We start from the raw sequence: 15,391 nt of genomic DNA, 5'->3' as shown, positions 1-15,391 counted from the left end.
TTGTTTTGGGATTTCTTTTTACTTATTTTGAACCAGTAAGATATTGCTTCTGTTCTTGTGATCTTTCAAAGTAATTGTTTCTAAAAAATCTTATGTACTCGGAGAGTGACTGTGGTCAATAGTAGCGTCTGAATAAACGGCAACACTGCGAAACCGTCATTATATATTCACAACCTCCAGCTTCCTCCAATCGATTGACAATGGTGCTGCTGACGCCAATTCCTCGGCATCAACAGAGATGTTTCATATTGTTCTTACGATTGAAACAGTGGTCAAGGAACTCAAATAAAAATACAGTTGAATAGGTAAAATGAGAGTAATTCGTGGGGATTTGTACTCTATCAGTTTTACATCGCAGGTAAATGAAAGGAAGTCGTAGAATGCTAAAACATTTTTATTTTGTATAACTTTTTGAAAACTGTGTGTTGTCAGTAACAGTCGTCGTTGACTGAAACATTGCTCAGTGTGGGAGAGTCTCTATGTAATTTTGTAAGCCGTCTGCTAACTGTCTTATTAACATCTCCACTTCGCCACCCACCAATGAGCTGAAGCTACCCAGGCCTGTGTACGAAAGTTTTTCACTGACCCAGCTATTCACATGAGTCCCGTAGTTCTTCAATATCTCGTTCACCATCTTCGCAGTCAATTTCACTCCTTGTCGCACCATGAAGTCTTGCGTCCTCGGTGACATGTTCAGATATTTGTCGATGACGGACTTCACAAGCTGGTACTTTGCTATGAGATCCTCGACACTCCTCCGACTTCGCGGATGCGGGTCATCCAAATGTTGTAGGCCCTCTAGTTCAAACGATCGTGTTATTAGTGACTACGGTAACGATTAAAGTGTAAAGTTCTCATCAGTGAAACACCTATAACAACGCTTTTACTCACCAGCTGAGGGGTAATTCACATCTTCAGTGAGAGGTTCGGTGTTATCTTCCGTGTGGAAGCTTCTACCAGAACCGAATAGATACTTCGGTTTGTATTGTAATTTATTCAGCAATAAAGCGCTGATGGGTGCGAGGTACTGGTCCATAGGAATGCCCGGTGGTATATGTGACAACGTTTGAATGAGATCTGTAAAAAAAGCAACACCGCTTTAGCATCTCCTGATGTCGCTGTGAGGCGAAATGAAATTGCAAACAAAGCATCTAGTTTAATATCCTGTATTGCGTAACATGTGCGAGTTAACGATCGTAGAAGCCAATTTGGAGAGACATGACAGAAATGAGAAATGAATGACGTTCGAGGCGACATATGGCGACAATCTTCTACATAGTTGCTCAGCAGCTTGTAACAACTGACAATATCTTCAGGTTTTGTCCCATAAGTAACTGCGAATTTCACGACCGAATTAATGAGATCCAAGACAGAGGAAAGAGCATCATAAACAGTAAATTTGTAATGTGATTAGTGATTATCGATTCCAGTTAATGTATAGCTATCTTCACTGCAATCATATCCAAGTCATTCCGACTGATCGTAAATAAAATCGCACGTGGCACCACGTTGCCATTACAGATAACAAACTCGATGAGCTTAACTGTTTGTTATCTTTAACGGCAATGTGGTGCCACGTGCGATTTTTCTTTTAAGACGAGTCATCTTGACTTAGATATAATTGCGCTGAAGGTAGCTGCGGACAGCTGAAATCGATCTGCGTTAAAGTCTATTCCCTTCCTTCTGTCTTGGATCCCATTAAAATATATAAGATTACGTAAGCTGCCCAGTTCACAGAATTTTTTCTATTGGTTGTTCAGCTAGTATCGGGCGCACAGGTCCAACATCAGTGACAAATTATACATTTACTGATCAAAAGAATGAAGCAGCGAGAAGACATGGTCGGATTTCAATGAAGCTTCGTATACGTACACATCATCGGCAACAATGCAAATTATAATAGAGTTCTAAACACAGATAACAGTGCATTTACTCACCAAGTGAAGGATAATCAGTATCTTTAGTGAGAGGTTCAGTATTTCTTCCCGTGTCAAAGCGTCTTGCAGAATTGAACCGATACTGTGGTTTATTTTGTAATCCATTGAGCAATAAAGAGCTGGTGGCGGGTGCGAGGTACTTATCCTGAGGAACGCTCGGTAGGAAACGTGGTAATATAGGAACAAAATCTGTAAAGAAAAGAACCGCTTTAGCATCTCCTAATGTCGCTATGGGATGAAATTAAATTGGAAACAAGGATTATGGTTTAATATTCCTCCTTAACATTTAAGAGTTAACGATCAATGAAACTGGTTTGGAGAGCTACGACAGTAATGAGAAATGAATGACTTTCGAGGAGAAATGTGGCGACAGTCTTCTACATAGGTGCTCAGCAGCTTTACAACAACTGAAAATATATTCAGGTTTCATTGCATCAGTAACTGTGTACTCCACGACCGTATTAATGTTATCCACGATAGGAGGATGAGTAGCAGATTTTTTAGCTGTTTAATGGAGATCGATTCCAGTTACTGTGTAGGTATCTTCAGAGCAGTCATACCCAAATCATGATGACTGATCGCAAATAAAGTCGCACATGGTACCACTTTGCCGTTACGGGCAATAAACTGTTAATCTCAATGACTTTAATTGTTTGCTGTCTATAACGGGAATGTGGTACCACGAGTGATTTTTATTTTTACGATGAGTGGCCTTGACTTGGATGTAATTGCACTGAAGATACCTGCAAATAGGTGAAATCGATCTGCATTAAAGTTTATGACAAACGGTGCCCTTCTTCCTGTCTTGGCTCTAATTGAAAATATGTAAGTTTACGTAAGCTACCTAGTTGACAGAATCTCTTTCTATTGCTTGTTCAGTTAGTATCGGGTGCACATGTCCATCAGCGAAAAGTTATACATTCATCTACATCTACATCCATACTCCGCAAGCCACCTGACGGTGTGTGGCGGAGGGTACCCTGAGTACCTCTATCGGTTCTCCCTTCTATTCCAGTCTCGTATTGTACGTGGAAAGAAGGATTGTCGGTATGCTTCTGTGTGGGCTCTAATCTCTCTGATTTTATCCTCATGGTCTCTTCGCGAGATATACGTAGGAGGGAGCAATATACTGCTTGAATCTTCGGTGACTGACAAAAAAAGTGAAGCAGACAGAAGACATGGTCAGATTTCAATGAAACTCCGTATACGCACACACCATAGACAGTTGTGTAAATTATTATAGATTTGTCAACCTTTGTTAGAGGTATATTTATTAAAAGGACTGTACGCGGTGTAAGTCGGCCGCAATCGTAAACAAATCCCGCCTCCCTCATGAAGGGCTGCCATAGTACGTCCGCGTTCTGAGGTTCCACAAAAGCTAAACTGACATAACTGTCATTGGGAGAGGTGATTCGTTATGTTGTGGCGAGAGTCACATTCGAATCCCTTTATTCTCCAGAATTAGTCTCTCCACTCACTTCAAAATAAGAAAAAAAGTAGTCTGTAGTTCAAATAAAATTTGAGTAACAACATATTTGAAAGCAGCTATAGTGCAGCTATTTGGTGCGGTTGGCATTGGTAGTTTAGGACCAAGGTCTACCTTTATCTTATCCAACCGTAGTTCAAAACTCTCTACGCCTAAAACTGCCGCGGTGTCCGTATGTCTTGTTCGCGTTTACTGTTGATACTAAGCCTGCCAGGGTGTGTTATACAGGGCGTGATCCGCGTCAGATGTTAAGTGGCCATTGTGAAGAATGGGTAGGAGCTGCGTACTCGTTTGAGGCAATACTACCAACAACTGACAATGTTTGAAAGTGACCTGGTTGGGAATCTCCAATTGGCCGGCTCGTCCAGTATGAAGCGTTCGGATGTGACAGTTGTCCGATTTTCGACTGCGTGGGAACGTGAATCAAAATTGCGGGCTACCGATCGTGGTGGCCCAGTGATCAGCACACTGGATTCCCATTCGGGAGGACAATGGTTCAGATCTGCGTCGGGCCATCCTTAATTAGTTTTTCCGTGATTTCTCTAAACTGCACAGTCAAATGCTGCGATGTTTCCTTTCAAAGGAGACGGCCGACTCCCATCTCCATCATTCCCTCATCCGATGGGACCGATGACCTAGCTGTTTGGTCCGCTCCCCCAAATTAGCCAAGGAAGCAACCAAAGCTCCAGTCGACCACATATGATCACGACAAGGAAAGATAGCCTTACTGTGCGCGAGCATATCGTAAGCCCTTCATACTGGTGCTTTAATCCGAGAACAGGTGAAGGCCTTTGTGCAATACTTTTTGCCGCTCCACATCGTTGTTGGTAACAACGCGTAGGCTGTTGGTAACACCCTAAAGCAAACGCCTGCGTTCGGAGTGGTGCTGCTGTGACCGGGAAAAATGGATTACTAATTGTGTTCAACGATTTATCGCGATTCTGAACTGTCCCAGATGACTAGAATCGACGTGTATAGTGGTAATCTGGGGAGAAGTCCCAGTGTCCATATGATGTATAAAGACACAGGCGTGTTACTTCTCGCAGTGTGGGCAACTATGACTTCAGGTTACGGCTATCAGGATCTGAGGTAACTCACACATCACAATGGTACGCCAAGGACATCCTGCAACCCCTTGAATTACCTCTCATGGGAGACTATTGTGGTGCCATTTTTCAATTCGACCATGGTTGTCCTCTCATGACATGTTTCCATATGAACACTCTCCTGATGTTGATGTAATATCGTGACCAGATCTTCAGACCTGTCCCCGATAGAATACTTGTGGGACAAGTGTGGACGTCTCCACAATTCCATCACCAGTAACCAGGATATTACAGGCCTGTTACAACAGTTTTAGGCCAGCGTACCTCACAAGGAGTAAACCTACCCATTGGAATTAGTACATGCATCCAGTACAGAAAAGGGTGCAATGTCGTACAAAGAAGTGGGTTCAGATTGCCACATTTTTTGCAGATATGATTCGATGTTGAATTGACTGAAAGGACATCACGTAGACTCTCAACCCATGACGCTTCATTTCGTTTACTTCTCTACTTTTGCGGCTTCAGTCTTTTATGTTTGCCTGCCTGGCACATATCGCTCTAATGGGCATGGGAAAGTGTGCCAGATACCAGATTGTCAATAAATAAATAAATAACTTTTTGTTCATTGGGGATATTTCTTCAATTTTACACACACACACACACACACACACACACACACACACACACACACACATATATATATATATATATATATATATATATATATATATATATATAATTGTTTCTTCTTTATATAGTACGATCTATGTTATTCTATGTTGACGGATAGCAACTTTGTCTTTCTTTTCAAATGCGAAACTATACCAAAGATGTTCACCAAAATAGTCCAGTCCCCTGCATTTAGCAAGAAACAACTCACAGTCATGTTTTCCGGCCATATGACTAAGATACATTAAATACATTCTTAGGATCTTTGCACAATTGTAAGAATAATGCCTCTGATCTTCTTTCCTGTACTCCTCTGTTTGCACATGTTACTAGTGTATTTGTCTTTTAAAGTCCCATGTGGTACACTGGAATTCATGATGTGCTCTACGTATGAGACGTGGCCATTATTAAAGTAATGGACGATGTGATGTTGTGGCCTAGACTGTATTAACCTGGTAAATATGCATGTATATTGTGCACTTCCTTCGAAAATAATTCGTAATATTTCCTGTATGCTACATGTATATTTCTATATGTTTGTATAGAAGCTGTGGAGATGGTCTGAGCCGAGCCGGATTAGCCGAGCGCTCTGGACTGTGCGGCTGGTCCTGGCGGAGGTTCGAATCCTTCCTCGGGCATGGGTGTGTGTGTTTGTCCTTAGGATTATGTAGGTTAAGTCGTGTGTAAGCTTAGGGACTGATGACCTTAGCAGTTAAGTCCCATAAAATTTCACACACATTTGAACATTTGAGATGGTCTGTGACTGAAGCCGGTCTATAACTGGGTTTTATTTAAAAAAGCAGCTGATGGTGAAATATGGTAGGTTTAAAAAAAAAGGGTGGAGGGGACCAAACTGCTATATATATATATATATATATATATATATATATATATATATATATATATATATATATATATATATGTGTGTGTGTGTGTGTGTGTGTAACAAAATTTCTGTCACAGATAGGCGTAGTTGACCATCACCTGCTTTTTTAAAGCAAATTGTAGACTGTTTTCTGTCACATGATGATGATGATGATGTATGGTTTGTGGGGCGCTCAACTGCGAGGTTATTAGCGCCCGTAAAAAATCTGAACCTTTGCTAAGACCAATTTGCCCACTTTCATGATGATGATGAAGACAACAAACCCAATCATCACGAGGTAAGTGAAAATCTCTGATCCTGTCGGGAATCGAACCCACGACCTTGTGGTCGGGAAGCGAGAACGCGACCGCGAGACCACGACCTGCGGACTGTCAAGACTATATCCACAGATTCTACCCAAAGATACCAACAAAAAAGAAAAGAAATACATGTGCATACAAGAAATGTTACAAATTATTTTCGAAGGAAGTGCAATATATACATGCATACTTAACAGATAAAAACTGAGTCACAACATCACATCTTCCATTACTTTAATAATGACCACGTCTCATATGGAGAGCACATCATGAGTTCCAGTGTACCACATGAGACTTTCAAAGACAAATACACTAGTAACATGTGTAAACAGAGTAGTACATAAGAGAAGATCAGAGGCATAATTCTTAAAATTGTGCAAAGATCCTAAGAATGTATTTAATGTATTTTAGTCAAACTTGACTATGAGTTGTTTCTTGCTAAATGCAGGGGACTGGACTATGTTTGGTGAACATCTTTGGTATAGTTTCCCATGTAAACAGAAAAACAAAGATACTTTGTGCTAACATACAATAACATATATCTTACAAAATAAGGTAGAAACTATTACAATGTCCCAATGTTAGCAGCACGACAATCATTGCATATACTCGATATACTCGATGAAATGTATGCAAACAAAAGTCGATTATATCGTAATCGAGTACTGACAATGATTAAACTATTGTTTAACATTAGCGTTTTATAACGGTTTCTGCTTTATCTTGTAAGATCGGTGTTATTCTATGTTTGTGGACAGAAACTTCGTTTTAATGTTTACATGTGAAACTATATGAAAGGAGTTCACCAAAGGTAGTCCAGTCTCCTACATTTAATAAAAAACGTTTCATCGAGATATTTTTGTGTCACATGACGAATATACTTTCTAAAGATCTTTGGCCAACTCCTCGATATTTTGTACAATTGTAACACTTACACCTCTGATCTGGTCTTCGGTACTAGTCTGTTTACTAATGTTATTGGTATGTTTACCTTTAAAACTCCTGTGTTGTATACTGGAACTGGTGCCATGCTGGACATATGAGACGTGGCCATTATTTAAGTATGACTGATGTGATGTTGTAGTTTAAACTGCTTTAACCCTGTAGGTATCCATTTATATTTTGCATTTCCTTAGAAAAGAATTTGTAACATTTCCTGTACACTACATGTATTTTTTGTATCCGTGGATAGAACCGTTGAAGAAGGTCCGTAACTGAAACCAGTCGACATTTGGGTTTTAATTAAACAAGTAGCTGATGGTCGTACATGCATTTTGTATACTAAACAACACATTTTTCGTTACTCACTGCTTTATTTTCCTGCCTACAGTACGATTAGTGACAAAAATGTAAATAAAATTAGGTGCATCATATTGTGGAATATATATATATATATATATATATATATATATATATATATATATATATATATATATATATATATATATATCCCACAAACTGGTAATCGTTAGACTTATGATGCTTTCACTAATGGAGAAATCTTTCTGATACAGGACTGACACAGGACAACAACCGCTACTGGTACTATCCCGAAATACTTCATGGAAAAATGCTTTCAAGGAAAATGAACTTCATAGCTCGGATTGCGCGTGCGTTGCGACAGGATGAAGAATTGTCCATAGAAGTGTTGTAACATTTGATGATTTTGCCTACAACTTAGTTACTTGAGACCTTTTCTGCCCTTTTCAGTATTAAAACATTAAAGTGAAATCGTCTTGATGTGGAATCAAGCCTAATATTGATTGTGACAAAAATTATTCCAAATTTCAATGGAATCGTGGTAAATCAAAAAGAATTTCGTTCCTGACAAGAGTGAGCCCACAAATCAGAACATTGTTTATCAAGTAAATATCTTTAAAAAATATATATCGATTTCCAGTTACTGTACTTACTGTGTTGCATCACTGTATTTCCTGTGTTAGTACACTGTTACTCCATTACTGTAAGTAACTACATTTTCAATTGAAATTTCATTCAGTAGGCAACAATCATGTAACTTTTGTATAAATTACTTATCGCGTTATTGTTCTTGATGCTGTTGTCACTGGTGATTCTAATAAGTACATTTTCAATGCCACGTGAAATTTTGGACAGCATTGCAAGGAGATCCGCAGATCACTTTCCGAATAAACAGGCGGACCGTGTTACCGCAAAGCACGAAAATCCACGGTATTAGACTGTTCATACCGCTTATTTGCTTCTGTCTCGGGTTCTTCGGCCGACGTTCGTGTGATGATTTTGCTGACGTTTCGCCAGCACGAGTGGCTGGCATTGTCAAAGCTTCACCCTCCATTGCCGGAGGTGAACTGGAGCCGGGCTCGCGGCCGCAGACTATATGTACCTTGCGCGCCAACGTCCGAGGGCTTCTCCGCGGTCATTTCCGCGGTCATTTCCGGTGCGTTTCTCTTCTTGCTACCTGCTACGGTCGTTCTCTGCAGTACGGGAAGCCAGGAGCCGTTTACCTTAAGGCTTTCTTCTTTCTTGTTGAAGCTGTTCCCGTGTTTGTGTATTTCTACAGCTTCTCTGCACAAGCGGGTGTGATAGTGCTTCTCTACAGCCAGAACTTGGCCTGGGACATAGCGTGTACCGAAAACCGACGCACACGGACCGATATCTGCACAAACTGTCAAACCACCACCCGAGCCAGAAAAGAGGCATGATTCAGACGCTCGTAACGCGAGCAGCACGAATATGTGAGCCGCAGCACCTTAAACGCGAAATGCAACACCTGGAAAGTGTTCTGAGGAGCAATGGGTACTCCACAAATGATATTAGAAGTGTAACAGAGCCAAACCACCGGCGAAGTAAGAAACCAGAAAAAGAAATGTCGGGTACGGCCTTTCTGCCATACATTCCCAGAGTGACGGACAGAATCGGCCGTATATTACACAAGCACGGCGTAAAGACAATTTTCAAACCGACAAGGAAGATCAAAGAATGTCTTAGATCGGCAAAGGATAAAAGGGACCCACTTGCAATGTCAGGAATATACCGCTTACCATGCACATGCGGGAAAGTTTATGTCGGAATGACTGGAAGATCAATCAACACCAGGATCAAAGAACATAAGCGACATTGCAGGTTGGGACAGGTGGAAAAATCGGCCGTGGCAGAACACGCACTGAGTGAGACCGACCAGGTACATGTAATAAAATTCACCGACACGGAAGTTCTGGCTGTAGAGAAGCACTATCACACCCGCTTGTACAGAGAAGCTGTAGAAATACACAAACACGGGAACAGCTTCAACAAGAAAGAAGAAAGCCTTAAGGTAAACGGCTCCTGGCTTCCCGTACTGCAGAGAACGACCGTAGCAGGTAGCAAGAGGAGAAACGCACCGGAAATGACCGCGGAAATGACCGCGGAGAAGCCCTCGGACGTTGGCGCGCAAGGTACATATAGTCTGCGGCCGCGAGCCCGGCTCCAGTTCACCTCCGGCAATGGAGGGTGAAGCTTTGACAATGCCAGCCACTCGTGCTGGCGAAACGTCAGCAAAATCATCACACGAACGTCGGCCGAAGAACCCGAGACAGAAGCAAATAAGCAGTTTGTCAACAAGTGGCCACGAAAGTCTTAACAATTTTGTACTGTTCATACCGTTCAAAAGAACCTGTAATTCCTCTTCACCTTCAGTGACAATGTCAGAATCATCAATGAATATCATCATTGATATAATATCACCTACAATTCCTATCCCTCTCTTACTTTTCCTTTATTTACGTTATTATTTCTTCGATGTATAGATTTAACAGTGGGGGCGAGGGAGGTCTTCGAGCTTGGTCTTCCAATCTTAATGTTTCCTCTTGGTTCTCGTAAATGTTGTACGTTATCCATCTTCTCCGTAGCCCACTCCTATTATTCTCAGAGTTTCAAACATGTTGCACTACTTTACACTATCGAGAGCTTCTTCTAGGTCAGAAACTTATACTTTGCTCCAGTCTTGTTTCCATTATCAAGCACAACATCGGGACTGCCTCTCTAGTGCCTCTTCATTTTCTAAACCAAAACTGATCGTTATCTAGCAGATCCTTAATTTTCATTTTCATTCTTCTTTATACTTTTCTTTTCAGGAACTTGGATAACTTAGCTGTTAAGCTGATTGTGCGATAATTCAGAGATGTAGGCTCCATTAAGCATAATTCATTATTGCTAAATGCTAACGTAGTACCTACGACGACTCGTGGTACCTTGGAGAAGATATCTATTTAGTACTGCGTAGTACCATCATGTTAACCGCGCTGTGTAGCCGCGGCTATCCCGTCGGAAGTTCGAGTCCTCCCTCGGGCATGAGTGGATGTGTTGTCCTTATCGTACATTAGATTAAGTAGTGTGTTAGCTTTGGGACTGACGACCTCAGCAGTTTGGTCCTATTTAGGTCTTGCCACAACCAACCATCATGTTATGCTCAGTGTGCTTGTACGCGAATTGTTTCCGAGACCTATTTTCCCCGTTATCCTATTCATAGTTGCCCTTGATGTTTCCGTAAGTTAATCCTATATTTGTCACCATTTCAGAAGTGTAATGCCATATCTGACACATCCAGCACCATGGCTGTTCTTCTACGTGACCCTAAACCAGGGTCGGCCACGGCGCGCCAAACATAACGCGTGCAGCGTGTGTTGGCCGTCGGTGTCTCCATTTTGTTCGATTCATCCGGAAGTATTGCGGTGTAGCATTTTCGCGTCGCCACAACTCTCTGCAGCTCGGCAGAATCGTGGTATGAACGATGTTTACCCTTCGATATTTCTTAGTGATATGGAGGACAATCACAGTTCCACTTTGCAAAAAACAAGCCTTGTAGTAATCTGTCGGAACAAGCCTTAAAAATTTATAGCTATGACAGAAAAGAGAGATGAGATTCTCAATAAACAGGGTGATTTTTCCACCGTGTGCCAACTCTAAAAATTGATCGATGAGAGGATACGCAACAAAACAGGTCAATGAAGTTATGTCCCCAAATGCATGATTTCCATGCTAGAGACCATTTGTCCAATCATAATTTGTTACAGAGACTACCGGTTAACACGCGCTGCACTACGCAGCCACAGTTACAGTACGCGGATTTCCTCCTGGAGGGTCGTACTACTCATGCGTTATGCCTATCGTCCTCTCGTGCCATGGTAATTGGCAATGTTGTGTCCGTTTCAGTTCTCTGGCTAACGCACCCTGTAGTGGATGTGATTTAGCATTGTACATAGTAAGTTCGTTTCGTATTAGAATAGAGAGCTTGCTGCCATAATATTAACATGCGGAAGAGCAAATGGCAATGGATGGTATGTAACAAGATTGTATCAGGCGACCTATCGCAGCTGATATCAACTGCAGCATTCCCCGTTAGCTATTTGGTTTCGCCGTCTGTCAGAGTCAGGGTCGTTTCAGGAAGCAGGAAATCATGAAGGGAATACCCGAAATGGTCGGACACCAGACCTGGAGGAAAACGTGATTAACACTGAGGAAGGCGACCATCGCGTCAGTACCAGGAAGTTGGTCCGCCAGTACAAGGCAAACCAGGCGACCGTGTGGAACATTCTCCGTGACAATTGTTACTACCATTATCACTTACACCGTGAGGGCTTACTAGCGAGAGACTTTCCTCATCGGAAGTAGTTTTGTCAGTGGTTTCTCCACCAGGCGACTACGATTGGGTGTCGGTGCCGCCCATCGTATTCACAGATTCACGGAGTGCTATCTTCAACATTCATAACCGTCATCTGTGGTATAGTAAGCAGATCCCCCATGGTAAGGTGCAGTCGGACTGTGTGGACCGGGATAACTGGCGACCATATTTTGGGACCAGCTACGTAGCATATCAGGCCGAGACTATCGACGTTCCTTGTGGGTGACTTTGCGTCCCCTGATGGAAGAAGTGCCATTGATGATTCGAAGGGTTATGGGGCTGCCACCTGACGGTGCTCCTGTCCACTTCGCCCTTAATGCCCGGACGCATGTAAATCGTGTCTTCCCTGGTCGATGAATCGGACGAGAGGGTCCAGTTGCAAGGCATGCTCGTTCACTGGATCTCAACCAGTTTGACACTGTTCGGATGCAGCCTGGCCGATGTGAACGTGTGAGATAGAGCGTGCCATGGCGGATACCGACATCCGTTGAGGCATATGCAAACCATTTTGGACACATACTGTAACTGTGCCTGCATGGTACAGCGCGTATTAGGCCACGGTCTCTGTAACAACATATTGATCCGTATTCTCTTATCGATCAATTCCTTAAGTTTGTACGCGGTGGAAAAAATCACTCTCTATGTTATGTAGTTGCATAAGTGACGGATATTCCAGATTTGCTATAAAATGACATTACAATACCATGTAGACTGAATTTAAAGGTTTAATTGCCAGTGAAAGGGCAAACCTTTACAGAGGTTGACAGACGGAAATAATTGTTTTATGCATCAAGAAGCAATATGTGCTAAATCCGCAGGCATAGGGGACGTAAACAATTTTGTGTTACACACAGTTAAATTTCTAACGACGCGCCCATTATTCCACTACCAGTGGTAATAGTTTTCGATGGAACAAAATATAGGGTATGGAGACCATATACTGCTGCAAAGTATGTTTGTTAAGTCAAGTGGCATGCCTGGAGTGATTTTTCAAGTTAAAACACGCTACTGTTGATTTTATTAAGGAAAAAGGAATGCAGGAATGGAAATGAGAACATCCCAAATCGATTGCCAGCCTCGCCCTGAGGTGGACTTGACCACACCGTACCCACGCAACATACTTCAAGGAGAGGAACAAAAAATTTCTGATTTGATGGAGATCGTGATGTGGAAGAAACACATTGTGACACATAGTTCAGTTCCCTAAGTTCACTGGCGTTAAAGGAAATACAAGATTTGAATAATTCATTGTGGCCTCAAATTATTACAAGGATAGTTTAGTGAACGTTTTGAGGACACTGCCAGTGTTATATGATTTTCCTAGTTGTTTTCGAGACATTTCTGCGGTTTCAGTTGAAAGCATCCCTGTACATGTGCAGATGTAATTGACCGGTCGGCAAGGCACACGTCATTCCTTATCTTTAAAAAAGACAAATCCCTTTAAAGATAAAACTGTCAAGGTTGTCTACGTAGCTTTCCTCAAATACACTTTCCACGTCGTAATAATGACGTTGCAAAGGTGCTACATAATTTTGAGCGATTTATGTGTGCGGTAGAAGTTTCAGCGATTATGAAACTAAATAAGAAACAATTATGTGGCAACCTGAGGGAGAAAATGTGTCAAATTTCCTGTGTCTGTCCGTGTCCCTACAATACGCACCAGATCGAAATTATGTGTCTGCAGGGCACCAAAAGATATGAAATAATACTGAAAAGAAGTTTTGTTTGTGTTCCATGCTTTTTATTAGCTTGAAATATAAAATCAAGTCTTATACAATGCGATTGCATTGACATTTAAACGTGGCGCGTTCGGAGTCCCCCCCCCCCCCCCCCCTTGTACACACTCATCATGCTCAGACAGACTGGGGTGACAGTGGGACAAATGTGTCAAGCTGGCTGAGTGCTACTCTCGTGCCAGGATAGAGCCTGCGAGAGAAGTTCTTGGCCACACCTGCACTAAAACTTTCTTCACCTATTTCTCCATTTCACCCGCAGCTCTCTGAAACAAGATTCCCAGAAACTCGCATCACTTCCAAAATCACCTATCTTCCTTTAGCTTAGTAAATATCTGTGATCATTATTAGTATAGGGCCTCATCATACACTGAAGAGTCAAACAAATTGGTACACCTGCCTCATATTGTGCAGGGCCTAAGCGAGTACTCAGAAATGCCGCAACTCGACGTGGCATGGACTCGACTAACGTCTGCAGTAGTGCTGCAGGGCTGTCCATAAATCCCTAAGAGAACGAGAGATTGGAGGTCTCTTCTGAACAGCACGTTGCAAGGCATCGCAGGTATTTTCAATAATGTTGAGTCTGGGGAGTTCGGTGGCGAGCGGAAGTGTTTAAACTCAGAAGAGTGTTCCTGGAGCCACTCTGTAGCAACTTTGGACGTGTGGGGTGTCGCACTGTTCTGCTGAAATTGCCCACGTCCGTTTGAATGCACAACGGACATGAATGGATGCAGGTGATGTCACAGGATTCTTGCGTACACCATTACAAAGCCTCCACCTACTTGAAAAGTCCTCTGCTGACATGCAGGGTCCAGGGATTCAAGAGGCTGTCTCCATACCCACACACGTCAATCCGCTCGATAGAATTTTAAAGAAGACTCGTCCGACCAGGCAATACGTATCCAGTCACCAACAGTACAGTGTTGGTGTTGACGGACCCAGGCGAGGCGTAAAGATTCGTGTCGTGCAGTGAACAATGGTACACGACTGGGCCTTTGGCTCCGAAAGCCCATATCGATGATGTTTCGTTGAACAGTTGCACGCTGATACTTTCTGATGGGCCATCATTGAAGTATGCAGCAGTTTGCGTTTTTATCACGTTGAACGATTCTCTTTAATCGTCTTTGGTCCCGTTCTTGCCGTATCTTTTTCAGGCTGCAGCGATGTCGGAGATCTGATATTAACGGCACACTCGTGAAATGGTCGTACGGGAAAATCCCTACTTCGTCGCTACCTCGAAATGCCGTGTGCCATCGCTTGTGCAAGTTAAAACGCACTTCAGTCTTGATAACCTGTTATTGTAGCAGCAGTAACCGATGTAACAAATGCGCCAGACACATTTCGTCTTACATAGGCGTTGCCAACTGCAGCGCCGAATTCTTCCTGTTCACTTGTCTCTGTATTTGAATGCACATATCTGTACTAGTTTCTTTGGCGCTACAGTTTATACCTGTCTTTGTAAGCTAAGCAACCGAGTATATATTTCTTTACCTAATGATGATGTAATGGAGGCTAGATCTTATCGCAACTCGTAGTATTCTTCATCACGAGTAATATCAATAGATGATTCGCGCAACCAGATGGAATTTGTCACAGTTCTCGAGAAGCGTGTCATCTCATTTATTTCCCTGAAGCCTGCCTACATTCATTAAACATTGTGCCATTAACTCACTTGTTTGTTACGAGTTCCATCATTT

At 42.3% G+C, this 15,391-nt stretch overlaps 1 protein-coding gene across 3 annotated transcripts in view; it reads right to left on the bottom strand.

Moving 5' to 3' along the window:
- Positions 1 to 376: 376 nt before the first annotated feature.
- Positions 377 to 15,391, bottom strand: part of LOC126281591 (proteoglycan 4-like) — a 281,963-nt gene continuing 266,948 nt past the window's right edge. For all 3 annotated transcript variants that reach the window (XM_049980676.1, XM_049980677.1, XM_049980678.1), the window contains 3 exons: positions 1,938 to 2,126; positions 892 to 1,077; positions 377 to 798 (listed from right to left, as the gene is read on the bottom strand). In XM_049980676.1, the coding sequence (XP_049836633.1) occupies positions 461 to 798; positions 892 to 1,077; positions 1,938 to 2,126 (713 nt within the window). In that variant the 3' untranslated portion in view covers positions 377 to 460. The remainder of the gene's footprint in view (positions 799 to 891; positions 1,078 to 1,937; positions 2,127 to 15,391) is intronic.

The sequence above is a fragment of the Schistocerca gregaria genome, chromosome 7 (genome assembly GCF_023897955.1).
Source record: "Schistocerca gregaria isolate iqSchGreg1 chromosome 7, iqSchGreg1.2, whole genome shotgun sequence".
In the NCBI taxonomy this organism is placed as follows: Eukaryota; Metazoa; Arthropoda; class Insecta; order Orthoptera; family Acrididae; genus Schistocerca; species Schistocerca gregaria.
This window is presented reverse-complemented; position numbering and strand designations above follow the sequence as displayed.